The 27,330-nt window shown below is 39.2% G+C and overlaps 1 protein-coding gene across 1 annotated transcript; it reads left to right on the forward strand.

The window, feature by feature from the left end:
- Window positions 1-2,014: 2,014 nt before the first annotated feature.
- Window positions 2,015-27,330, forward strand: hsd17b4 (hydroxysteroid (17-beta) dehydrogenase 4). The gene is made up of 25 exons (XM_035657739.1): window positions 2,015-2,178; window positions 2,720-2,773; window positions 3,386-3,493; window positions 4,110-4,169; window positions 4,311-4,332; window positions 4,516-4,562; window positions 4,840-4,924; window positions 8,147-8,334; window positions 9,924-10,015; window positions 10,187-10,211; window positions 10,350-10,478; window positions 12,940-13,052; window positions 18,796-18,908; window positions 19,129-19,252; window positions 19,450-19,501; window positions 20,278-20,349; window positions 21,730-21,833; window positions 21,942-22,007; window positions 22,405-22,474; window positions 22,639-22,745; window positions 23,819-23,905; window positions 24,033-24,119; window positions 24,259-24,397; window positions 25,198-25,325; window positions 26,326-27,330. Exons 1-25 carry the CDS (start codon window positions 2,127-2,129, stop codon window positions 26,413-26,415), a joined length of 2,214 nt encoding a protein of 737 aa, XP_035513632.1. The 5' UTR covers window positions 2,015-2,126; the 3' UTR covers window positions 26,416-27,330.

Consider the following 27,330-nt stretch of genomic DNA (forward strand, 5'->3'; position numbering starts at 1 on the left):
AGACAGTGTCCAACACGAAAGACGAAAAGAAGAACAAGAAGATGAAGAGAAGAGTATGCGGGGCAGTTTGTCCGAAGCGTTACACCGCCGGTCGTTGTTGTAAAGGTCCATAATCCTCTGGCATCGACAACATTGTAATACACTCCTCCTTTTTCCTCAAATATGCGGTTCCGGTAGTGAAACACCCTGGAAAGCCGCCAGGTAACGACACCCCAGAGGCACTCTCCTCCAAAAAACACCCCGTCAGTTTCATCCTGTCTCCATCGCAGCCTCCTTGGAGAGTCTGAGCAACCAACGTCCGGGCGGCCGCAGGAGGGAATAGCATCCGCTACTCAATCTCTAACTCTCTCTCTCTCTCTCTCTCTCTCTCTTTCTTATAATCTCTCTCTACTCTCTCCAAATCTCTCTACTTATCTCAATCTCTCTCTCTCTCTCTCTCTGCACGGCTGCTGTTAGTTTGTTATTTCATCACACAGGCATGCCGCCATTGGTCTCTCACTTATTTGTTTTCTGGCGCTCATTGTTGTGTTTGTTGTGATAAAATAACTTATTTACCCCCCCCCACTATTGTAATAATGTCTATATCTATATTGTTGGGAATTGCCTAAAGGAGAGGCTTGGTAAGTTTGCTTAAGCTTGAACAAACAAGTAAATAAGAACCAAGACAACCTGCCTAACAAACAACCTGCTAACTCATTTTAAATGTGCACAATTTGAGCTCAATTGTAGCCTAAGAATGTATGAATGAAGTGGTACCCAGAACACTTGTCAAAGACTCTAATAAACTCTGTTAATTCATTTATTAATTCAACAGACGCTGCAAACAAAGGCTAATGATTTATCATTTAACTGCAAAAAGGGACAAACAACAAAAATACAGAATAAAATCACGACAGTCTTGAAGAAAAGCAGTTTGAAACAGCTGGGTAAAACTGATAAAGTATAGTTAAATGTGTCTGTTTATGTTGAGCAGACGGGGGTTTCTGGCAATCGTTTTCCGGAAAGTTTTAAACTTGAACGACATGATTGTACAGCCAAAATAAAACACATTTAATTCTCTAATTCTCAACCAGGTGACATTTTCTGATAGCTGATGCCAGGGCCCGAGGAGGGGCCCACTCCAAATATACAGACTTGAGGCCATATTATGCACAGGGGCCCCTTTGTTAACTCTGCTGTGTAGTAGAGTACAGGGGTTTTGTGTCTGGGTTGCTCAACAGGTAAAGTGTAAGGACCTGCATATGTTTTGCCCCAGGGCCCCTTAGAGCCTTAGTTTGGCCATGGTTAATAAGAAGTGGACCTTCAGTAAACACTTTACTTCACCAGAAAAGTGACATGTTATTAGATAAACCTGTGTGTGTTCTCTTTTACGATAAGTTTCACATGTTTGCCATATTGTCATATTACAGAGTTTATAAAAGTGGGATCTTATCTCTTTATATTCCTAGACAATCCTGATTATCACAAAAATGTAGGTATCATACTGGCATAGGCTCCTCATCTTTCTTGGCCAGAATATAAATGGTTAAAACATGGCTGTGGTACCGAAAACACTGTTTCTTACTTGCAGTCTTTGTGGCATCCACTAAGAATCTAAAAAGTAGTTAAATCTGGCTGCTGCAGGTTAATGATGAACATATCAAATGTTTTCTGAACACAAAACATGTGGATGATAAGCAAAACCAGTCTGCAGTTTTACACCTTTGGAAATTTTGCATATTCAAGTCATATCAAACAACTCCAAAACAATGTATTATACTATTTTAATTCAATATACATTCATTTGTTTTATTACACCTGCCGTCCTCATCACCACAGACAGTTATACAATATAAATCTACAGAATGTGTTAATGATAGAGGCTTATAAAATAGATAATGCACAATAAACAGTTTAAACGTTAAAACAAGATCAAAGTGAACTACACATCAACAGCGATGAGGGGGGGGGGGGGGGGTTAATGACATGCTGCTTTCTGATTGGTCACTGCTGAGCCGCCCCCCCCCCTCGTAAATGCGGAAGTGTAAACTAGTAGAAGTTGACCCTGCTGTGTCTGTCAGATAGTGTTGCTGCTGTAGCCGCTGTCCTGGTGCTATTTGGGAATCAGGGAACAATATCTGATAGGAATGTCTCTGTCATTCGAGGGAAGAGTCGTGCTTGTGACTGGAGCCGGAGGAGGTATCGTTAAAGTCAAACACAACGTTAGCTTGTCCTCGCTGCTCACTGTAAATACTGGGGGATTTACAGGGTTTGTAACGTTAGCTCCGATTGCTAACCTGCTAATTTCGTAGATTTAGTAAAACATGTGAGGCAGATTATTACGCCAGCTAAGGCAGAAGTCTTTCTTTATGTGGTTTGAGTTGTCCAGCTGTTCATCTCGGTATCTTCCTGATCGCTAACAGCTGCAAGTTGCAACTCGTAAAGTAAACAAGCTTAGACAAGAGTATCCCGATGAGCCTTCTGGAAACAACGAACCACACTGGGTGATAGTACACCAAGCACTGCATTGGTGTGACTTGCAATAGATTCTGGTCAACCTTGCCATTTGAAGAACACGGGGTGCAAAGTACATGTAACGCAATGGCTTATACTCATGCCAGTGCAAGTGTGTCAAAGGGCACATTCAACCACACTGCAACAGGGGTTATGGATCAGGGTGTTTTTATTCTGTGAAAGAATGCTTTGCGTGCATTTTACTCATCTGTCTTTCTTTCTGCAGGCCTTGGTAGAGAATATGCACTGGCTTTTGCTGAAAGAGGTGCCTCGGTCATAGGTAAATGAGAGATCTTACAGCTCATTGTTTGGACGGGTGCAGTGAAAGCAATGTGTGTAGTGCAAACACCTTATGTGCCTTTTAGAAATGCTTGCTAAAATGTAACAATCTGTAACAATTTCTTCCACCAGTTACATGTATTCAGTCACATTGGGCGGCAGACTCAGTTTTTAGTGTCACAATCTCATGTTCACTTACTTAAATAAAAAATATTCAGATGACTTTTACGCAGTGAGTTGGAAAGATTTTAAACTTGGTGGCGAAAAAAAGAGTACTGCTATCAAATTGGTACTCGGTATCAGCAGAGACGAGTTGAGGTATTGAAATTGGTATTGGGAGAGAGATAATTATTACTCAAAATGAGGCATACCATAAAGAAATGTGCAGTGCATTGCATACTTTTTAGACTACACAGTTTCCGATGTTGGCATAAACATTTGCCCCCCCCCCCCCAAAGAAAATAATAACTTTCCCTGGTGCCTGGACTGAACTTGCCCTTGAACTCTGACAAGGAATCAGCTTAGCTGCACTCTTTTCCTAACCTAATCAGTCCTGGAGAATTGCAGAACTCACCCTATTATTGCTAATCTTTTTCTTCTTCTTGCAATAAAGTGAATGACCTTGGGGTAGACACTAAAGGGGGTGGAAAGAGTTCTGCAGCTGCTGATAAGGTGGTGGAGGAGATAAGAGCGAAAGGAGGCAAGGCCGTGGCGAACTATGGTGAGAAGTTTGGACTAGCCTTGTGTTAAGTCTTTTCTCTTCTCTCACACATCATTATCTCCATCTTGTTTACCTTGAACTATATAGCTTGTGTAATGTTAGACTCCAAAACTGTATTGATTTCTGTCGGTCTGAGTAGCTCACTGATGAAGCTGTTAGTGACTATTGAAGACAAATGTGTCCGTTCTCACGTCTTTGTGCATCTCGCTTGTATAAGAATAAAACCCTGCTTTAAAGAACAAAACATGACCATGCTTTGATCAGTGTGTTTCATAGATACTTTTGAACACAGCTGATTTGTTTGTAGATGCAATACGAAGGTATCAAAGCTATGATGATGTGCAGCGGTCAATAGAAATGTTACTTTGAAAAGGTGATGCATCATATATAATTTCCCAACATACTGAGTGTGTGAGGGCTATCAGTTTTCTCTAGTACATAATAAAACAATCTCATATGCCTCTCTTCCTCAGTTATAGTATTGTAACAAGAATATAACACATAGCTACAGCCTTCTGGAAACCCAGTAATGCAAAATAATTTAAGATTCTTCACTATATCAAATGCAAAACTATAAAAACATTTCTATATTTCTATTTCTGTCATGCACACACAGATTCTGTAGAAGATGGAGAAAAATTGATTCAATCCGCACTGGATGCATTTGGAAGAATAGGTGAGTAAATTCTTTGTAGTTTATACTTATACCGAGTATTACAACATTAAATTATTTCAAATTAAGTGATTGTTATTAATGTTCTTACTGCTGTTTGAACTAATTATTGAACTAAATCTGGTGAAATATCTTTTTGTCTAGATGTTGTTGTAAACAATGCTGGGTAAGTCATTTCACAGTTGTTGTTTTTTTTACATACTTTCTGCTAGGTCTAATCACATCATCTGTTTTTTAGAGTGGCTCTGATTGCAGTAGTGTGGGCCACTTAAATCATGTTAAAGCGAGGCTTAAGTTGTGTCACAAAGACTGGAAAGACTAAAAGCCATTCCTGCTTTTCTTTTCCAAGGATACTTCGTGACCGATCGTTTGCCAGGACGAGTGATTTGGACTGGGGTAATTAAATTATTTTTGATCTTTACATTCCTCTCACATTAACTCCTACTGTGTTTGGGTTAATCTCATATCATTACATTATTTATTTTTGTTTGTCTCGCCTCGTAATCGCACCTTGCCACCACATTATAAATAGAAGAATGCAGTTCACAACAACTTGGGTTTCATTTACTTTCTGTCTATAAAAACAGATTGTCTGTGTGGGAGTTGAAGACTCTACTGTATGGATCTGATCCACAATGTTGTAATACTGTACTGTGTCATTCTTCTGTTTCAGACCTGATTCATAGAATTCACTTGAGAGGCTCCTTCTTGGTGACACGAGCTGCTTGGAACCACATGAAAAACCAGAAGTTTGGCAGGTGAGGAGCCCAGCTACTAACAGCTATTATAGTTGGATAAAAACTGTGCCATCCTCCTATTACTTTGGTAGGATTTTTCTTTTATAGATCCAACAAAGTTACAGTATCCTCAGCAGACGTTGCTGGACCGTAATCAAGAATATATCTGTATAATTTTATATCATAAAATGCTGTGTGGTAAGATCTGATTCAAGATGTCAGCGAAAGTAGAAAAGATACCCACATTTTTTTTTATGTGCCCCACTTTAAAGGGGCTTTTGAAGATACACACTTGAAGTAATGACTATATAAAGTATGTCTTGGATCACATTATTATACACATATTCTGACTTTAGTCACTTGATACTTCTTAATATGTTTAGCTCCATTGGTTTCATGGTGTAAAAAAAAAAAAAAACAGCATACTAATAAAAGCCCAAGACAGCAAATTTAATAGTACTGTTTAAATTAATGACTGAACAAGAAGCAAAAAGATGTCTGTTCAGGCATATTCTTATTCTTCAGCAGTACAGTGTAAAGAATTTAAATATCCACTTCTCTGAAGTTGTCATCTGAGACTCTTGATTCGCCTCTTGAATCAGAAGCGAAACATCCAGTGGATAATTTGTAGTGACTTGAAGCTGTGAGGATGTATGCAGTTATGTGTTGATGACTCAGTCGCTTATGGAAGATGAAGACGTCGCTGACTTAGACAGACATCCAATGCACAATGTGTTATTTCATTAACAGGGATTTGTTAACAGGCCTCTCTTGGAGCAACTAATACCATTTCAGATGGTCGCTTTATGCAACTTAACTGAATAGCTGCGCTGCTCCTGCTTTGGCAAGTAAAAATATGTGCTGGGAAAAAGAGCCTATTGAGGTTTAGTCTTATGAAACTGGACGATGGGAGCTCTCAGTGTGTACCAATCGTCTGAGGATTTCTAAATTCAAAGTAGTTGTTTGAATGGCTGCCAGAACAGCCGCTAACAAACATACGCCCCCCCCTTACTTCAAGGACGTGTCTCACCTGAAACGATGCTTTCCCTCCGTTCTCCTCTGCAGTGAAACAAACTGAAGATATGCCGAATCACTTTGTAACAGAGAGAGATTTTCTTAAAGCATTGAAACTGGATGAACCAAGCAACGTTATATGGTATGACAGTGTTTACAAGCACAAGACTTCTGCATGTCACTGCCATAAAAACTTTGGATTGGTTCTGCAGTGCAGGTTTTTTAAAACCAATTGTTTTCAGCCAGTTTTAGCAGCTTATGCTGAGAAAAAGTCCTCATTCTATATTGAGCGAAGCGTTTAGAGACTGACTTCTGAGTCTAATTGAGGTTTGCATGTTTTGAATTTTAATTAGCAGAAGAAGGTCACACAAACTCCCATGATACTCCAGGTAACAGATGCCCTTCACAAGTGCACACACGTTATTCTACATGAATGGTAGAAGACAGTAGTTCGTAACATGCAAGTGGCATTTTGCTGTTTTACTGCATTGAACTGAGCAGCTTATTACTCAGTAAGAATACATAACAGTTGCAAATCATTCAGTTGGTTTTATATCAAGGTTTTGATGTAGTTTAAAATGTCCGAGGCATTTTATGCCTGTTATGTTGCGTGTAGAGGAGCAGGTTGGAGGGAAATTCCTCTAGTGAAAGTTATTATACCATTAAATATGTCTAGGCCAGACAAGATAGTTTTCTTCAGTCCTATGTTCAATTGCTTTACTATTGGGTGTTCTTCACTGGTAAAGAGAATTCAACGTAGGTTTTTTGAGTAAGGCAGCAACATTTTAAAAAGGACTGCAGCCAAAGTTTTGGTTACTGTAAAAGGGTAAAATTATGTGTTCTGTATATCTAATATTATTTATCCCGAAAGGAGTGTGAAGAAGGTGTTTCATTTCAATGTATTTTCTTTGACCTGAGAATTAAATGTGAATGGGTGAGGTGGGTCGGTGGTGAAAGGCTGTCAGAACATCATGAAAGATTGAGAAAGCATGCATGTATTTTTTAAATATTCTCATCCAATTTCTTCTGGGTTTTGCAAATAGATTTACCCTCATACTGCCTGCAGTAAGAGTCATTGCTGATTTCTCTGATTTAGGTCTGCATCCTCTTGAGAGTAGGGGTGTTTTCTCTTGGGCTTGCCAGAGGAGGGAAGTAAAGGAAAGCAGGCGTAATTCTTTTTTGCTTATATTCCAGTCATCTAAATATCACTCTCACCTGGCAGATAACTCTGGGTTATCCTCGTGACATTAACCACTCCTGTAGTTCAGGGCGTCTATCCCAGTTAGAGCAGGGTAGAGAGCAAATTGTGTTGGTGAGGTCAGGACACATGCTTGGCTCTACTGCCGTCTAGAGAGGTTGGTTTTTACCACGTGAGTACAGTTCTTCTCGTTACATATGGGCAAGTTTAAATTCAATTTTTGTGTGCAGTCACCCTCAACAAAAGTTGATGGTGTATTTAAAGGTAAAACCATAACAGGAGGAATGGAAAAGTAGAAACCCTCATGGCATGACTCTTCACAAGATATACAAGCCAATGTTGTTGCAACAAGCAGACATAATTATTCTCAGGTCTCTAATGCACAAAAGACAGTTTGTCTGTTTGCTATTGCTCTTTTACAACATTTTATCTTATGATGTGCTCTAGAAAGATGTGTTGATAGTCTGAAAGGTTTCCTCAGTAATTGAATCGTAGACTTTAGCACATAAAGTTATTGATTTGAAAAAAATTCTATCATTGCCAATCCTCTGGTTCCATTGTAGTATACAATATGAGCGTGCTGTGATATGGATCATTGCTTTCTGATGACCAGTGAGAAAGCGTGTTTCAGATGTCTCCCACAGTTAATGTAGTGTTGGTGGTTAACCTCATTACTTTTGCTTGACTGAAGTGAACTCTTGTTCTGCGTGAGATTACTAGCAAAATTGTATGCGCAAGACTGTGTCTGCTGTGCATACATGCATTGTTTCCTGCATAAAGCCTGTGCTTTACAGTTGATCAAGAAAATGTGCAGTTCAGTATCTGTGATGAAGCAGTTGGGGGTGCGTGTGTGAATGGGCTAGCATCACATGGCTAGATGCTTACATATGTGTACTCCTGTGTGTTTACGCATGCAAAAAAACATGTACTACTTTGTGAGATTATGTGTGTGTGTGCATTGGGCCTGTCTGTGTCTCGTATTACTCCATAGAGATGTCATTGACTTGTTGCCTCTGGTTGTCTGTGTCCAGAATCATCATGACGGCTTCAGCCGCAGGCATATATGGTAACTTCGGCCAGGCCAACTACAGCGCTGCCAAGCTGGGCTTGCTGGGGCTGGCAAACACCCTGGCCATTGAGGGACAGAAGTACAACATCCACTGCAACACTATTGCCCCTGTTGCTGGGTCACGTCTCACAGAGACCGTCATGCCCCCAGGTAAGCAGAGCGATTAAACAACATACATAATTGCATGCAGTTGGTCTGTATTATGCAGACTGTGGTATGTGGGTGCACACATTCTCTCACATATAGGTTTCTTTGTGGACTCGCAAAAATAGGCAAATAGAGCAGCTGCATAATGTAAGGCCCATGTAAGGGTGATTTACAAAATTTGAGGCAACAGCAGTCCCGTTTGACATGCAAATTTGTCATCTAATATTCAAGAGCTGTGTTTTTTTTTTTTGTTTTTTTTTTTTGCAGCCTTGATGAAACCCTGTAAGTGCTTTTAAAAGTTTTAATGTGTCAGCCCTTGATTTAAACAGATGGCTCTGGCCTCCCTATTTTACTGTAGGTGTTAGCTGTGCTCCAAAATATGTGAGTAAGTATGCTAATGAAACATTTACATTTTTTTATGTTTCTTAAGACAGAAAGTAATGCAGTATTGGATGCCTACAGTGAACAAAATGAAATATAGCTCAGAACCGCACTACTTTCTAGCACTGTCTGCTCATATATATGGGGAATGTTTTTCCAACCCAGTATCTGTAGATGTCTCTACATCATGAGCATATTGTGCATGCTCTGTGACTGCAGCCCTGTTGACAGGGGTATAAAGTGACAGATTAAAGGAATGGTTTTGTTATCCTGCCGTGTTGGTCTACAGTAGCATCTGTCACACTGCGGCGTGCCAACTGTCACAGGATGGCCTCACCTTAGTAAATGACTTGGTTCCATATGTTAGCTTTCACTGACTCAGGCCTTTCTAAAAAAAACACAACAAACTCATCTTGCTAAACATTGCAGAGAGCAGTGAAACAGCTTCTGCCACCATGTTTTGTTGATTGAAGGGTACAGATATTTTCAGCCCTCGTATGGTGTCTAACTTTACGGGTTCATACAGGGAATTAAAAGCCTGTGCCATATTTACTTGACTTCATTCCAGCATGTTTAGGAAGATATTATTAGTACTTAAGGCTCGTTTTTAGTTTTTACTAATTTTCATCTAAAAAATACACAGACCTTTTTAGAGATCACTTTAAACTATAGATTGTGACTGGTACCTATGTTCTTATGCATTCAAACTCTGTGCTGTTTTCTGCTATTTGTCTTGCAGAAGATTATCTTAATAAAGCACACAGATTAGTATGTGGTAAACAGTTCATACTGTGTAATTACAGGGCGGTGACTTAACAAATATATTGCGTGGCTTTTGATAAATTAAGAGCATGATTTCAGACCATGTTGATTCATCATGCACATATTGTATACTTCAATGCTAGTAAGGTATATTCAAAAATAGAATTAAGGGTATTTTTTCCTATAAATCCATGTCATGCAACTTGGCATGTCTATTAGCTCTGTAGCAAAAGGAAAAAACCTCGAGGCTTAAAACAGACCATGTACTTGTGGTACTTTGAAACTGAGCACATTACACAATCACAGCATCCTTTTAATTATACACTAACTACCAGACAGGGACAATGAAGCAGAAGAACCCATTTGCTGTTTAGGTCAATAGTATAACAGATGTGCAATATAAAAGAAGCTCTTCTGTACTGTATTTGTATATCTTTTGTTTTATTTAGACCTTGTGGCGTCTCTGAAGCCTGAGTATGTTGCTCCCATGGTCCTCTGGCTCTGTCATGAACAATGCCAAGAAAATGGAGGACTGTTTGAGGTATGCAGAAAACTAATTCTCTCACTGTAGTGCTTGTAACCTTGTGTCTGCTTTTTTTATGTTGTCATTGAGAGCAGTAAGGTACCACTGACACATTCAGTTTCCATAAAGAGAAAATCTTTTTTAATATCTGTTTGTTTGCTCATCTGCTCACGTTTCATGTCCTTTCAGGTCGGTGCAGGCTGGATTGGTAAATGTGAGTACTGTGTCTTTTTTCCTGAGGGAGTGTCTGTATGCTTCTATGATATTCATTAGCCTCTGGTTCACTAGTACTGTATGTGTGTGATTTTCACTATGCAATGACCTCTTTATTTGTGTGTGTCCATGTGTGCAGTGCGCTGGGAGCGTTCTCAGGGCCACACTGTGAGACAAAAGAACCAACCCATGACTCCCGAGGCTGTCAGGGACCAGTGGGATAAAGTCTGTGATTTTACAGATGCCACCAAGCCTTCTACCGTACAAGGTCAGTAATGCATTGGGTTGAATACACGTTCTCACAATAACCTACAAAATATGGGTGTATGGGTGCATTTGTGTACAAAGCGTACATACTCTGCATGCATACACAAACACACTTGCACAAGTACCACACAGAAGATGCTTTGTTAAGATTTTCTAGTCATTTATATCTTTATGAAAACGTCAACCACATTTATTAATTGTGGAATTAATGTAATTCCTCTTGTCTGGAATGGCCATTTATTGTTTGGAGTTGAGATGTCACTAAGACCATTTTTTTACACACATTTTCTTTATTTGAGTCTGAATCTGAGTTGGATCCCCCTCACCCTCCTAATAGTGCTTTTGGTGTGCTTTCATACTTGTTTGACTCATTCTGTGTTGAATAAGAATGATTCAGATTGCTGTATCTTTGAACTAATCAAAGCCATGACATACTAACAATGAAATAAGCATGGTTATTGTTGTTTGTTATTTGGCTTTGTGTAGGTAACTCTCTGGTTCTCTAAAGAAACTATTATATTTCATGTTTAAAAAAGATTTTAGACGTGGGACAGCTCTTAAGCTTCATAAAAGTAGTACTGTTGCCTCCACAAACTGTCATGAGAAGATGGTGTGTGTGTGTATGTGTATGCTGACACCCAGAAAAGTGTGTTAAACAGGGTATCTGCAGGTGTGTCTTAAAAAAGTCTTAAAAATGCACATGAACGCATGGTAGCTCAAATGAAATTAACCTTAAAGGAAAGTTTTGTTCTTTATTATTGGATTATTGACAGCTATTTTAGTATGACTATGTGACATTGGTAGAATATTCGGATATGAGAAGAAAACAGGACAGTTGGTAAATATATTCATTTGGGAAATGCATATATTTAAACGTGTAATTAGCCTGTGTGGGGTGGACCAGAAGGCATAATCCAAACACCACCTTTTGAGAACTCTTAACACATTATATCTGTGAAGAATTGTGATTAAGAATGAGAAAAAAAGCACATGGTCAGTGTAGGCGTCATGTAGTCACACTGTATGACTGAGCTTTTGTGAGAGTGAGAATCTTCTGAAACAACATGAGCCCTTTCTACTACCAGCTCAGCTGTATTTACAGAGAGTTCGGTAACATCGAGCAGGGACAAGATGGTGTTGGTGATCAAGCGAACTAGGAGGAGAAAAGAAGTGAAGGTGAACACAATGTTGTTCCCGAAAGGTCTCATGCAAACAAGCGGGTGGCAAATGTTGATTATCATTTCTCTCCGCCCCCTCCATCCCTCTCCACACTCTCAGATGTACATTCGAAGAAAGGTTAACATTAACTGAATGAGGGTGGTAGTCCCACAGGGCGCTAGCTGGCCTCATTAGCATGGCTTTGTAGTGCCTCCTCATTTGTAGGTTATTACGGAGACTTGTTGCTGCCTCTGTTCTGTAACCGCCTGCCACTGAGTGACGGTAATTAGTGGCTGTGGTCCTCCCTGTCTCCCTCTGTTTCTGTCCCTCAGTTGTCTCAGCTGTCTTCCTTTTGTTTGTTTTGGCTGAATCTGCATAGGTATTCATAGCTTTTGTTACCTGGGTGGATATATTTACATTTTATTTCTAGGAAAACTAAGTATGTAAACAACTAATGTTAGAATAGAGAACTCGTCACATTTATTCTATGGCTGTAAAGCAATTTAAAAAAAAGAATTGCCTGCTTTGTGATTATTGAATCTAAATTAATCGCAGATATAAATTATTGTTATGAGAAGCATTTAAAAATATTGTATATATAATCTGTCACAGGTAGTTCGAGTGTGGCTTGATGAGAGTGGTTGCTCACAGTAGCCTCAGGAGCTTTGCTAGGTCTGACCTATGAGCTCGAAAACAACAGGACGGTGCTCCCAGTTCCATCTGGGCGTTGTTTTAAATTATAATTATCCATTTGCTCGGCCAAGAAACGTTTGGTTATCTGCATCCATCATAGAGTGCGATTAATCTGCATTTGTTTAGTGTGTTATTTTTTGATGTAACTAATTAAATCTTTAGTTTAGTTTTTGTTGCCTTTGTACATCTACCAGAAGAACACACACATTACATCAAAATATACAACTGCAGAGGAGGGGTAACAACGACTAGTAATGCAGTTATCAGCTGGATCAGTATGTGTTCTTATCATGGGTTAACATCTCTGGAATTCTATTTAAATTTACCTCGATCCATTTAATTTGGGATTAAAAACTCTGAGCTGTCAGAGCAAAAAATCCTTAAGCTCATGCAAAAGTGCAGGTTTAATGATTGTTATCAGGTTGATGTACACCATACATGAAGAAATTCTCAGACATTAGGGACCCTACACTTGCTATCTGAGGCACCACTATCATGATTTTAAAAGCACCCACAAGCACTGATGATGAATTTGTCACCTCATCTTTCTGTGTTTCGATGTATGGTTCTGGTGTGCTTCCAATCATCTGTCATCTCTCCCCGTTGTGTAGAGTCTCTACAGTCGATTGTGAGTGTGCTGTCTCGAGTGGAGTCGGAGGGAGAAGTCGATGCAAATCCGACAGCAGCTGCAGCCTCTGCAGCCTCAGCTTCAGGGATCAATCCTGTGAGTAGAGATGGCTATTGCTGCCTTGAATAGTTCCCCTTTCCTGCTGTACACAGTATTGTTAGTGTATTCATATTCAATTGTGGGCTGCTGGGAGACACACCTCTAAACTAAAAAGTGGGACTGTTGCAACAGGGGATTGTGTGTGCAAGAGGCTGTTCCATGTTTTTTTTGTGGTGTTTCAGTGAGTGTCATCAGACCTATAGCCAACACTGTTAGCTACAATAGCTACTAGGGAACTCATGGACTCATGGGCAGGTTTAAACTCAAATGAAGGAAATCATTTTTATTTGCTTAATCCATTTTCTGTCGTTTATCCAGGTTGCATTTATGTAATCACTTTACCATTAGAAGTATAAGGTAAAAGTAAAAAAATGGGAACAAATAATTGTAGGCCATTTCGTCCCTGCTGGTTATCCATCATTCGAATCTATGTGGTAAAATGTATTCACAGTGAATACATGTTACCACGTCGTGCAGCAACGACTTGGTACATGGGGCGCCAGCTCTACAAGGTGAGCTATACAGCTCCCGATGTTGAACATGCACATGTGGATCAGGCTGGGATATGCAAAAAAAGGGGATTCCTAGTTAAAGTAAACAATTACTTTACTTTACTTCAAAAAGTGAATGTGACCTGAGTATAATTTGCATATGCCTGACCCTCTTTTACCATTTTCTTTTTCACAGTATCTCACTAATTCTTCCACTGTCATCCTCCTTTTGTCCCTTTCCTTTTTTCCTTCACTATTTTAGGGTTGGTTCTTAACCTTATTTTCACCACTGTTACTTGATGTCCATTCATGTTTTCCTCCACCTGACTTTCACTCGATCATTCCTCCTACTGCGACTGTAGTAGCAACTTTTAACGGTTTGTTGATAATGACTTCCGAAAGTGTGGAGCTGTAAAATCTCAGGCTGTTTCAAACATGGCAACTCATGACTCTTTAATACCAGCACACTGTAATTAGTAATAACCTTCTCAGCAAAGCTCCTACAACCCACATAAATACTTTGATGTCTCCTGTAAATATGAAACGGTGATGCACCGGAGAAGTGCCAACTGACTTTAGCTTTTCAAATGCGATGTACAGAAGACGTCGGAGCACAGTAGTGCAGCGACTGCTCCCTGGTTGGGTGCTCCTTCACTTCACTGTGTTCTCTATCACTGAATCACAGAAAGTCAACCGGTTACAGCTCACACATGGCTGAGTTGCTTGAATAAAACATTGCCACAAGTATAAGTGTTAAAGTGTATCACATAAAATAATTATCCCCAGAAACGGTCACTGTTTTCTGTTAAGCTAGTTGTGCAGTATGCAATAGCGAGACTACATCAACAGATTAATCTGTATAATATTACTAATAATATTCTAAAAGGAACGGCTGATTAAGCATATTTAATGAATGAAAGTTTAATGAGGATGGATGCTTTGTTTAGTGCAGTGTGGGTTAGGGTTAGAAAAATATTCCACAAAAAAAAAAAAATCCTAAAATATGTGTTTTTTAAAATATTTTCATAATGTAATCGTGTATAGAACCTGGTCTGTTGGTTTGGTTGAGTCATACAACAACTTGTGCATAACACACGTGTCCAAAATATTACTTACTAATACAATAAACGAACAAATTCAATCCAACAAAGTATGAAATAAAACAAACAGAATGACACATTACACTAACAAGGTGTTATTCAACTACTATAAATATAGACAAATGTATATAACAGATAACATTCAATATGTTGCATATTCATTGTATTGTCTGCTTTTGGTTCTGTTTTAAATCAAATCCAAACTTCCATAATACGCCATAGTAAACCATAATCTCGTAATCTTAAGTCTATGATGGTAGTAACCAGATATTAACTTTTTAAGAAGGTATATTACTTACATTTCTTTTTACATCATGTGAGACATTAATTCCATTCCTGCTGATAGGTCCTCCTAAATGTTACACACCGGACCTTTTTAAAAGTCACTAGCCTGCTGCAATAATATCATGATACAGTACCTAAAATGTTAAATGATGTACACTGTCTCTATATTGGTGTCCTCTCCACTCTGTCTCTGTCTCTGTGTGTGTGTGTGTCTGTGTGTGTGTGTGTGTCTGTGTGTGTGTGTGTGTGTCTCTGTGTGTGTGTGTGTGTGTGTGTGGGTGAGCAGAGTCACAATGTAGCCTCAAGACAAACATCACCATTGTGTCCTCAGCTGACATAGCTTTGTGCTAAGTGTGGATGCGTGTGGATTGTGTATATTTGTGCAATGAGGCTACACACATCTGTTAGTGTGTTAGTTGCATTTGTGTCCTTGTCATGTTGTTGTGCTACTGCTGTATTTATATTTATTTCCTCTCACGCACCTCTCGCACACAGTATGTCTTATAATCTTACATTTTTGTTTATGTAATTTGGTATATGAAGCAAAATATCTGGAACTTCACATTAGCTCTACCACAGTTCACAGGGCTTGTGTGTCTTTTGGTAGAGTGTTTATGCAATGTCCAAATTTAAATTTCCTGTACATGCAAGGTAAAAATATGGCTACAGTTTTTATATTAGTTCATTAGTCAACAGACCGTGAATCAGCAACTATTTTGATAACTGATTAATCATTTAAGTAATTTTTCAAGCAAAAATTACCCAACATTCCTCGTTTCCAGCTTCTGAATTGTGAGGATTTGCATGAGAAAAGTTGGGCAAACTCGAACTGTGAGTTTTGGGTTTACATGGTGAACGTCCACCACTAGGCCACCAGCCTAATTTTTTATTTTTTTCACCATCTCATCTCATATATAAGTAACTGACTCACACCCACATGTAGCACTACTTCTTTTTTATACTAGCTCCTCAAATCCCAGAATGGTTCATAAAACAGAATAATTCCCACGTCTGCATTTAAATGCTGTTTTAATGAAGGAATAGGCCTGGCTTTATAGTGACTTTTGACCAGAGAGGTGGTGTTATGCAGAGTGTGAATCACACCATTCTGCCAAGCAGTATCGTTTTGGACAATCGCTCAACACAGTGGTTGGTAATACGACAAATGAGTAACCGCAGGCCTGCAATGACTGTAATGTTCTCACAGATGTATGTTTATTGTGTGCTTTACAGGATATTTGAATATGTGCTATGGAAATGAGTCAGATTTGAGGGCCAGAAATATCTCTTTATAAATCATTCATCTGACTTAATTATCTTACTTGACGTCAAGGAACTAGCTGAAAGGTGGTTTGCATTGGTGGATTTAATGTCCCCCACTCTGAATCATCTGACCCAGCCCATTAATATACTGTTGGTTTGTACTCCTATGTGGAACTTAATTTTGTTGTCGTGTCTAGTTTCTAATACACCCTGTAATACTACCACCGCTACTATCAATGCAATGTAGCACTAAAACTGAGACACTGAGGTCCTCAGTGTCTTTTCTGAGAATTTGGAGATTTTTTCAGCCATTGGGGGTTTTGGAAGTTCAGCGATTAAAAGTTTTGCATTTTTTATGCTGCTTCTAGTATTTTTATTACACTTTTTATAGTGAAATTTTACTTATTTTAGGCCAACAAAATAAAAAAATCAATGATATAAAAAAAGGACTCCTTGTGTCCCGGCATAATAAGTTTCTTATTTAGGTTCAGCAGCTCCATAGCATTTAGATGTTATTATTTTATTCCTTGGAAGTTGCCTTGAATTAACTATGTAAACTGGTACTAATGTATGGAAAACAGAGGCAATGTTCTGAGATACCTTTTGTAGTTACAGTTTAGTTTCAATTATGATGAGTTGTTGATTTCCAGAACAAACTTTCAGGCTATGGGTAGGCAAAAATATGTTAAAATAAAAAAAATAATGCCTTAACACATCATATTATTAAAATTATAGTATGAAAAAATAAATAAGATATTAAGGACGGATGAATGTAAATATTCTATAAATTGTAGAAATTAGTGTTGATATTTATGTTACAGTGAGTTTCGTTGGTCTGAATTATCAGAAAGCTCTGCCAGAGGATCTGAGGCTGGGATCAATGGGGGTTTTAAAACATTTACAATACAACTAAGGGCTCCACCTTCCTGAGCTTTAAAAGGCTTTCGTGACTTTGTGTCATTAACACTTCATTACTGCGATGTTCTTTTCAGGAGCTTCAGCTCATTTTTTGGGCGCTCGTTAACAGAAGTGCAAGCACAAATCGAACGCCTCTCCATTTCTGGCCTCCCTGCACTGGCTTCTAGTCAGAATCTAAGTTTTAAAATTGTGCTGATCACTCACAAAGCTCTGCCTATTCCGGCCCAGGAGAACATTTCTGAACTGCTGATTCCTCCTAACTCTGTCCCACAGGTCCTCAAACTAATGACTAAAACTGATGATCACAGATTAAATCAAACAGGCGTTTTGCTGCTTTTTTATATATATTTATATATATCTAGTTTCCTACCTGTATTTCAGTTTTTTGCTTTTATTTTGTTTCCTCGTGTCGGTAAACAAGTACAAGAGTATACCGCTTAGCTACACTTACTCCTACTTTTTATTAATGGATCTGTGGTATTTTGGCAGGGGGGTGCTTTGATCTAAATGCTAAATGCTGGTTTGGTCGAAATAAACCCTTAATTCACAGACGTAGATGTGAAAATGTTTGTGAAAAGGGCTGCAAAACCATGTTAATCCTTGGGGAAATGCATCAAAGTACGTCCACTAAAAGTGGACACCCTGTGTTGTTGTTGTTGTTGTTGTTGTTATTAATTGCTACTGCAGCAGAATCAATTGCCCCTCTGGGATAAATAAAGGTCTTGAACTTGAACTTTGTCATGAACGTTATGGAAATGTTATGCCACATTCCATAGACAACAACGGTAATTTTATATATATTATATATATATATTTATATATATTGCATATCATTGTAACATCATAAACGTGTTCAAGGTGGACAGAAAGAAAATAAAAGAAAATAAAACTTTCCACTGTTCCATCAACCACAAACTGGTTTGGTTGAAATAAATTCTTAATTGACAGATGTAGATGAGAAAAGCATTTTCAGTTGCTCCACTCAGCTGCACACGGAGCAGACGGCTTTATAAACAAACCACAGAGAGGCTGCGATAGCAACACAGGCAAAGGGAGTGTGACGTTATTCTCAGCTCAGGACACCTTGACTTCAATTTATCTTTACATAACAAATAGTTGTTTGCTACTATATTTATAGTATATAAATGCAAATCTATGTGTATATATAACTTTTATGGTATAATGTTTCCCATGTTAACCATGAAATCCATCCAACAGTTGCTGAGACATTTCACATAAAAACACAAATTTCAGCCTCTTGGCGGCGCTAAAGGACAGGTCAAGGGGTCATCAGGAGTTGTTAGGATTTATCACCTGGGGACCATGAATGTCTGTACAAAATTGAATGGCAATCCATCCAATGGTTGCTGAGATATTTCAGTCAGGACTACAGGGGTCGACCGCCTTATTTATTCCATTAGTGTTTGTGTTCCACCTATATGATATTAATAAGATTGATTAATTCACTGTGATTGTATGTGTAGTGTTTTATTATAAGCATTTGTATTCAGGGGTTGAGCTGTGGAGCCAATCTACCATGGTGTGAACCTTTTATTACTTTTCTGCAAACCCTGAAAATTGCATATTCATATTCTTTGACTAAATTACAGGACAACTTTTCCATTTTCTGGCCTCAATATGCTGTTTATGATATGTCTAAACGCTCTCCTCTCCTCTCCGCAGACTGAGGCAGTGGGACAAAAACTACCACCAACCACATTCAGCTTCAACCACACTCAGTGCATCCTGTATGCACTGGGGGTCGGCATGTCCACAAAGGACCCAGACCATCTTAGGTGTGTATCTGTGTATGTTTGTGCTAATGACTGTAACTGCCCTAAAGGGTCTGAAAAGTCGGCCTGTATAAAGATATAAATTATATTCACAGTATTTTTACCTGCGTGGAGGAAAAGAAACCCACTAAAATGTATCCAGGCTTACAAACACAGGCTTGTGCAGCCATCCTTCCTATCAAAGTGTGATTTTTTTTCACAGTTCACTAACATTTTCATGTAGGTTCCTGTATGAAGGCCATCCAGACTTCGGCTGCCTCCCTACCTTTGGGGTCATTCCCTCCCAGGCAGCCATGATGGATGGCGGGCTGAGCTCAATCCCTGGACTCAACATAGATTTTACACAGGTTAGAAAGGTTGAAAGGTTGTGTGTGTGTGTGTGTGTGACATGGTTGTGTGTACACATGTATATTTGTATCCATATGGTATATTTTACACAATCTTGCACACAAGAAGAATAGTAATGCACACATTACTCATGCTAATGAGGCTTTCAGGCGTTTGAATGATTATGTATTACAGCTGTTGTAATGTTTTGTGTCAGGTATTGCATGGAGAGCAGTATCTGGAGCTTTACAAACCTTTACCAACCTCAGGTATTTCCTTCTCTGCTATTAAAGTACATATAATTCATTGTATATATGGACTTTATCAAATTACTGTTATACTGTTACTGTAGATTTAACATTATGAGTGCAATAAAAGCTATTTTAAGAGCTTCACTGAGTAGTTTAACTTGGATTCATGTTTCTGTATGCCTCCAAGAACAGGATCTCTGATTCAGGCCAGTTTACTGATTAAGCCATGACAGATTTTAAACTGCATTATATTTTAGAGGATACCTATACTGAGGAAATGACTATATGGACCACTCTAGCCCCAGTTTGTGCCTCTCATACGTATCAGTACTTTCAAGTCACAGAGCTAAGCTTTTAGTTTTCTAAAATAGAAATTCCTGATGAATCAAAAACCCAGTGTTATACAACAGGGCGATAATTTCATTATTGATTTATTTGCATTTGATTTTTTTAATTAAATGATTAGTTGTTTGATGTTTAATGTGTTTAATTTTCCACATCATATGATGACATCTTCGAATTACTTTTTTTGTTTGAATGACACAAAAATATTCAGTTAACTATCGTGTAAGATGAGGAAAAATGGCAAATCTGCACATTGAAGAAGAATCAAATATTTTTGAGCATATTTGCTTAAAAATTGACTTCAAACATAGTGATAACACATGTGAGGCATAAAGTGGAGCTAGGCACAGTCATGAGATGAAGTACAGAGCTAGGTTTAGTAACATTAAGTACATACATGACTAAATTACAATGCATTTTTAAAGTAAATGGGTATAATACCGTTTTAGGTAAACTTACCTCTGAGGCCACCATAGCAGACGTGTTGGACAAAGGATCTGGAGCTGTCATCCTGTTGGATGGTGAGTTTCATAACTTTTATCATTGTGTATTTATTAATTTGTTTTCATCTCACTTCAATGTGTCTTTTCCTCAAAGTTGCCTCTCAGGCTGAATTAATGAAAGTTAATTTACAGTCTGTGTCTGCAGGGATTGAAATAATGGACTGAGAACGGCTCATATTTTTGTTTGACAATTCTATTGAGATGGATGATATTAGAACCACTCTGATCTATAATTAATCCGACTTAAAACAAGTAACGTGGGACCTGAAGTTCCCCGAGGATTCGCAGAGGGAAACTCAATGTAATTTCGTTACACACGCTAAACCAGTCAGCTTGTTATCCTCCTAGAGTGAACGTTAGGTTATTTCTGGGTAAGACGTCACGTCACAGTAATGTCCTGCAGAAGCGGCTTGGTTTGTGTTTATGCCTGATTATTTTTTTAATTGACCTAATGAAATTAACCAGCCAGTATGTTGACAGGACTGTCTGGATTAGATTCCTTCTGACAGCTGCTAATTGTCTCCTCAGTCAGTTTCCATGTGGCCGTTCCTCCTGCTCTAATATTTACTATAAATGTGCTGTAATGAGAAAATGTAACTGAAGCAGGCGTTTTCTTCATCGTGTTTATTGTTACACGTAACTGTGTTGGGTTGAGTAGGGTACAAGGTGATCACCAGGCAACAGACTTAAAACGGTAAATTTTTTAGTTTATTTGTCTGATGCTAGATTTACCTTAACCAATTGACCCTAAATAAACCCCGCCCCTTTTTGCTCTGTGCTCCAATAACAGTTGAGCAAGCTTCGCTCAACTTCCTCCTTCCCTGTAGTGAGAGATGCTTTAATGTGCTAGACTAATGTTGAAAAGACAACCAGAATAATTAATAAAGATGTTTAAAAGATAAAAGTGTCCTAGTCATATCTTTAATTAGAAAAATGCTTGCTAACTTGCTAATAAACATGAATTTTTAGCTAGCTTAGTAACATCTGATAGCTAATGTTAGCTAACTACTTGGTGTAAATACTTGGTATAAAACTCAAAAACTCACCAGGAGGGTACATTTAAAAAGTTGATTACTTTGGGTAAAACATTACTTAGCACAGGATCATTACTTTATTAAATATGATGTATTTTTACAGATTAAACAGCTCCAAAGTTAAATTAGGCTCCGCTTTAACCCTCTTCCACATTACTGTGCTGCGTACAAATGAATTATGAATTAGTAATAACCCAAAAATATAATATATAACAATATACCAGTGTGGTGCGCCATGATTACTTTTATATTTTATGTGTACAGAGGTATTATCAGGAAAAAAAAGAAGTTTGTACCATTATTTCACTGTGATATTACTACTTTTACATAAGTAGAGGCTTTGAATACTTCTTTTGCTTTACAGTGAACACCTACAGTGGCTCCGAGCTGGTCTGCTACAACCAGTTTTCAGTGTTTGTGGTCGGAGCTGGTGGGTTCGGAGGGAGGAGAACCTCAGAGAAAGCCAAAGTACGTGTTCCATATCCAACCTATGTTACCAAAACGGACAAAATAAGACGTCAGGACTTAATGCTGTCACATATTTGATTTGTTTTATTTGTGTTTTACTTCCTTCAGGCTCCTCTGCCTCCACCTAAACGGGCACCAGATGCTGTGGTAATTGATTCTACCACAAGAGACCAAGTGAGTGTGTCTGTGTGGGTTTAGTTTGCAGAATAAATCCGTTGCATTGATAATATGTGGGAGAAAATAGGACATATTGTTTTGTGCCTCTGAAATAACCACAACGTTGTAGACAAAATGTGAAGATTCGGCAGAAGTGTTGAACGATGTGTTCTATACAGTTTTAAAAAAGAACACCGACTGTATGATACAGCAGAAAATAAAAAAGAAAGGGGAATAAAAAACTAAATCCCTTGAGCAATTTTAATGACTGCAACCGTATCACTTCAAAGACATTCTTATTTTAGGTATCTCTTCATGATAATTTAATTTCATCCCACATCTGTGTATGAAAAGTTCAGGGGTTTATGAATTAGATATAGATCTAAACAATTTCCGTTTCCCCCCGCGGTTACAGGCGGCCCTGTACCGTCTGAGTGGAGACTGGAACCCTCTTCATATAGACCCCAGCTTTGCTGCCATGGGAGGTGAGAGTCTGCGTATCTATCGGGGCTTGATGGGGGTCGTTTTCCATTAGAGCATTTCTTAATTAATTTTGACTCAATATTTGCCCTGGGATTTTAGGTCAAATGATGTGTTTTAGTCTCATCTATACTTAAACATGCTGTACTTAAAAATGCTTTTTGCTCAGGCTTCCAGGCTCCCATCCTCCATGGCTTGTGCTCATTTGGCTTTGCTGCGAGACACGTCCTCAAGCAGTTCGCTGACAACGACCCCTCCAGATTCAAGGCTATCAAGGTAACCTTTGATTTAAACATACATTGCACTCATTGGGCAAGAACCACTTGTATGAACAGGTTTGGTCTTCAGTGGCAGACTTCAAGTAATTTGAGAGGATCTGGCGCATTTGTCAAATTTCTTGTATTGACAATTTTTATTTAGATACGAAGGAAATTCGTTTTTGTACTCCGGACCTTTTGTTCAAGTCATGTTTCTCAAAATGGGGAAATCTAATCTGGAGTTATGTCACGTCCACCTCCCATTTTAGTAATGGACCAATTTGATTTGACGTGACATTTTTTAAAATCTAACCAATCATGATTTGATTTGGATTCCCTAATGTAATATAATACAGACACTGTATCGGTCATGCGTTTTGTCGTGTGTCCATGTGTATATTTGTCTGGACTCATCATCCTGATATTTTTTTAGGCACATTTATGATGATGATGATGATGATGATGATGATGTATGGCCAATGACTTGGTTCGTGGTTTGGAATTGGGAGTTTTGTCTCCATATAGCCTGTCTACTGTGGATACACCTTGATTATGTAACCTGCATATTGTCTCCCCCTCATTCCACTACACTCATGCATACATACTGGAAACACAGCCTGTTTCCCACCCACAAACCCCCCAGACACACCTGGCGAAGATCTGCACTCTTCTAGTTTTCATCTGCCGATTGCTGTACACAATCCTTCTTTTTACTCCTGGATGACATTTTCAGGGCTTTGATTTTGCAAATTAAATCTGAGAACATCCACACACGGACAGCTGGAATTCATCATTAAAACGATTCTGTGCAATTTTAGAGAATTTGGGGAATCCAAGTTGTCTTACGACCAAAGTTCAGAAAAAAGTAAGAGTGGTCAGCATCAGAATACAAAAATGTTGTGGCGTGATGCCCCATTGACGTCTACATTTTTAAGTTTTTGAAGAACCCTGCAGATTGTGGTTGCACATTGGAGAGGAGGAATATACTCTTGAATAACAATGTTTATAAAGTCTGGTTGAATGTTATATAGTATTTGAGCTACAGATCCATGAACTCCTTGGACTCATTAATCTCCTGTCTCTCTTTCACAGGTTCGCTTTGTGAAGCCGGTGATGCCGGGTCAGTCGCTCCAGACCGAGATGTGGAAGGAAGGCAACAGAATTCACATCCAGTGCAAAGTCAGTATTTAGCGTTAGTGTGGATGTCAGACAGATATGTCCGACTCGTCATTTCAGTGTTGTTCTCTGTCCTTTTGTGAATGTTCTGCATGTGTCGTTGTGACCAGCGCTCTTTTCTTTCGCCCAGGTGAAGGAGACAGATGCCGTTGTGCTAGCTGGCGCCTACGTGGATTTACACAGTGCATCAGAGGGCTCTCCAGAAAATCTCACTCAAGTACAAAAGCAATCCTCCTTTTCCTTTTATCAAGTTCAGCTTCACGAAGCCCTGAAGACAATTTGACAATTTGGACAAAATGAATTTGCACCCCAAACATCTCATGTCGAGTGTTTCTGTTACTTCTACCTTTGTGCAGGGAGGAGGCCTTCAGAGCGAGCTGGTGTTCGCAGAGATCGGCCGTCGTATTAAAGACTCGGGCTCGGAGTTGGTCAAGAAGGTCAATGCTGTGTTCGGCTGGGAGATCACCAAAGACGGCAAGAACGCTGCGCAGTGGAGTAAGCCCGCTGAATGCTGAACAAACGCTTTAAACACGCCACTAATTCAGCGTCACTGCGATGTGGGAAACATATCGGCAATACAACGCAGTAAAATAATAAAAGACATAAAAAGTGCTGGGAATGTACACATAATACAGAATATAAAAAAAAACGGTTCATGTGATCAAAGCCAGAGAAACAGGGATGGGTTAAAGTGCTGCGGAGAGCCAAGAGGCAGTTTAGGCAGTATATTTTATATACATGGGATAATTTAAAACTTGAACTTCTGACAGGAAAGAAGGATGTCAAGTTCCTTTAAAGAGGATGTTCCAGATATACTTAGATGGATTTATCTTTCAGTCAGATTTGTCTGTATCCTTCACGGCTGCTGCTCACCTTGACATTGTAGCCCAGCTGATTTCTGTTTCGCACAGTTAAATACCCATAGCAACAACTCACCGAGAAGGTCAGGACTGACGCCGTGATGGATTTGTAACACTGAACCTCCGTCGGATTGTCTCGCCCTGAATTTTTTGGTGACGTTTTCCACCATTAAACATGTCAGTCTCTTTTAGCGCTACGCTAAGCTGACAAGTTCATTTGACCCAGATTGACACGTTGCTAACAAGCTGTCAAACAAACAATATTAAAACTAGGACAAAAACCTGTGCTAATGACTGAATAATAACTCAGAACAAGCGTGTTCCTAGGACAGACAAAGCCAACCAACCCAGGGAAACAGTTTTCAAAGTGTTTATGATTTATTCCATCTTCCATCTCTGCCTCCTCTTCCCCCCCCTCCCGCTGTCTTCCTCTAGCCATTGATCTGAAGAACGGCAGCGGCTCTTTGCATACAGGCCCTTACAGCGGGAAGGCGGATGTGACCTTCACAGTGTCAGATGAAGACTTCATGGAAGTGGTGCAGGGGAAAGTCAACCCTCAGAAGGTAACACATAAGTAGTCGGGCGTATTCAGTCGCAGCGAATCTGTTTACCCGCTGTACTGTAAAGGGCCTTGTTTTTTCCCCCCTGCATGTTTATCGATGTGAAATATACAGTGTAACAGTATACCAGCACAAGGAAGCTCTGTAGCTGAAGTCTTGCAAAAACAGATGCTAAACTGGCGAGAAACGTAGCATCGTAGCTTCAATCTCAGCTTTTTTTCCCCCTTCCAGACGTTAAAATCACTTCTTACACATTCTAATTAGAGTGAAAGTGCCTTTGAAGAGCCCTTCAATCTGTAAGAACTTCTCCCTTGATCTCATCATGTCAGAAGAAAAATGGAAGGCAATGATCTATCAAACCAAGTTCAGAAAGCACTCAGCGAGGGTAATCAATCGACGCTGCTTGTTATGTCTGTAGCATCTCATCTGTCACAGGGAGTGGCCATCAATGGACATAATTTCTATGCTTCCTGGGGCGCTTGATATTGATCTGAGGCCAGGGTGTGTGTGTGCGCGCTCCCTTACAAAGAGCGCCAGCAGGCTGAAGGATCCTTCCAGGCGGGGTCGTTTCCAGCTTCTCAGACAATGAAAGGAGCAGCTGGAGAAAGATTAGTTGTTGAAGTTAAAGATGACACCGCTAACTGCCATCCAGGACTGCCACCCCCCCGATTGATTTTAGCAGGGGAAAGCGCTGCTCATCGTCAGTAGTCCCAATAAAGAGACTTTCTGCTGTGTCTCTCAGCTCTGAACCTCATGAATATGAATATTATTTCATTGTTCTGCTGCCAGAGCACCAATATTCACATATTCCCTTTTGCCCAAGACTTGGCCTGTTGCTTTTTCATTTGTATGAAGTGTTAGCCACAAGCGTTTTGGCCCCATTTTACTCCCTGTATACTTGAAAAACAACTAACAGTCAACCAGCTAGAAATCAGAGGAGACTTTTTGTTTTCTTAAAAAAAAAAAAAATAATTCCTCAAGTGTGTCCATGTTGTTCCGCCAGGCGTTCTTCTCTGGCAAGCTGAAGGTTAGAGGGAACATCATGCTGAGTCAGAAGCTGGAGGTCATCCTGAAGGACTACGCCAAGCTGTGAGCTCCTCGGCCAACCAATCAGATGACTTGAGGAACCAACCAGCCTACCAGCTCTCTCCTTCTGTCTACTTTTCTCGTCCTGATTCATGTGTGTGTACATGCTTTGCTTCTCGAGGGAAAGGCATGAAAAATCAGAGTACCATTTGTACTACTCCAGAATGAATTCTCATATAAATTAACTTTCAGTGTAGTTATAAAATGTACAGAGATTGTAAAGAGTTGTTTTCTCAGTTACAGCACTGACGAGAGAATCAGCAGTAAGTCAGTCACTTCAGCTGGTTGGAGTTTACTTAGTTGGGTCCTTTATAGTCCGTCCTTGCTAAATGTGCACTTAACACACCTTGCCTTTAAACATCCAAATAGGAAATCAACCACCTGGTTTGCATAGATTTGATCCAGTTTCACTAAAAAGTTTCAGTTTCTATTAAATAAAATATTGTATTGTGTTTGTAGAAACAAGCGTCTACTACATCGAACCAAAAATCTTGCTGAACCCTGGGCAAATGTAACAATTACAATCTACTTTTAAACCTGAAGTTATATTGTCTGTTATTTCATTCATTCACCACAGTCTCTTAAGGCAGAAGCAGCTTTATGTCCCTGATACTGCAATCACAACAAACTGTATGAAATGTATACTAATGTAGTTTTGATAGTTATGAAAATAATGTATAATAATTGTAATGAAATTCAACAGTTGCTCCTCTATTTGAAGGAAATAATTCAGACTAAAAGCTCACTTCTGTATGTGTAATATTTTAGAGTTTTAGCCCGTTGTTAAGCTGTCCAACCACAACTTTTACTGTCTTGGTTCCCCGTTCTCATAGCAATCATGTCCAGCAGCAGCAGGCAGCAGTTTTCAGTGCAAAAACCCTTAAAAACCCCACTGTACGCTACCTGCTCATCACCAAACTGC

Source organism: Morone saxatilis, unplaced genomic scaffold (genome assembly GCF_004916995.1).
Source record: "Morone saxatilis isolate NCDOM2014 unplaced genomic scaffold, NCSU_SB_2.0 Contig16, whole genome shotgun sequence".
Classification (NCBI taxonomy): domain Eukaryota; kingdom Metazoa; phylum Chordata; class Actinopteri; family Moronidae; genus Morone; species Morone saxatilis.

What these genes read in the sequence shown, in the direction of transcription:
- hsd17b4 (XM_035657739.1), top strand. Translation starts at nt 2,127, where the DNA reads ATGTCTCTGTCATTCGAGGGAAGAGTCGTGCTTGTGACTGGAGCCGGA. An exon ending in GGATGCATTTGGAAGAATAG is followed by an intron (nt 4,170 to 4,310) that starts GTGAGTAAATTC and finishes CTTTTTGTCTAG; the next exon opens with ATGTTGTTGTAAACAATGCT. An exon ending in AGAGACCGTCATGCCCCCAG is followed by an intron (nt 8,335 to 9,923) that starts GTAAGCAGAGCG and finishes TGTTTTATTTAG; the next exon opens with ACCTTGTGGCGTCTCTGAAG.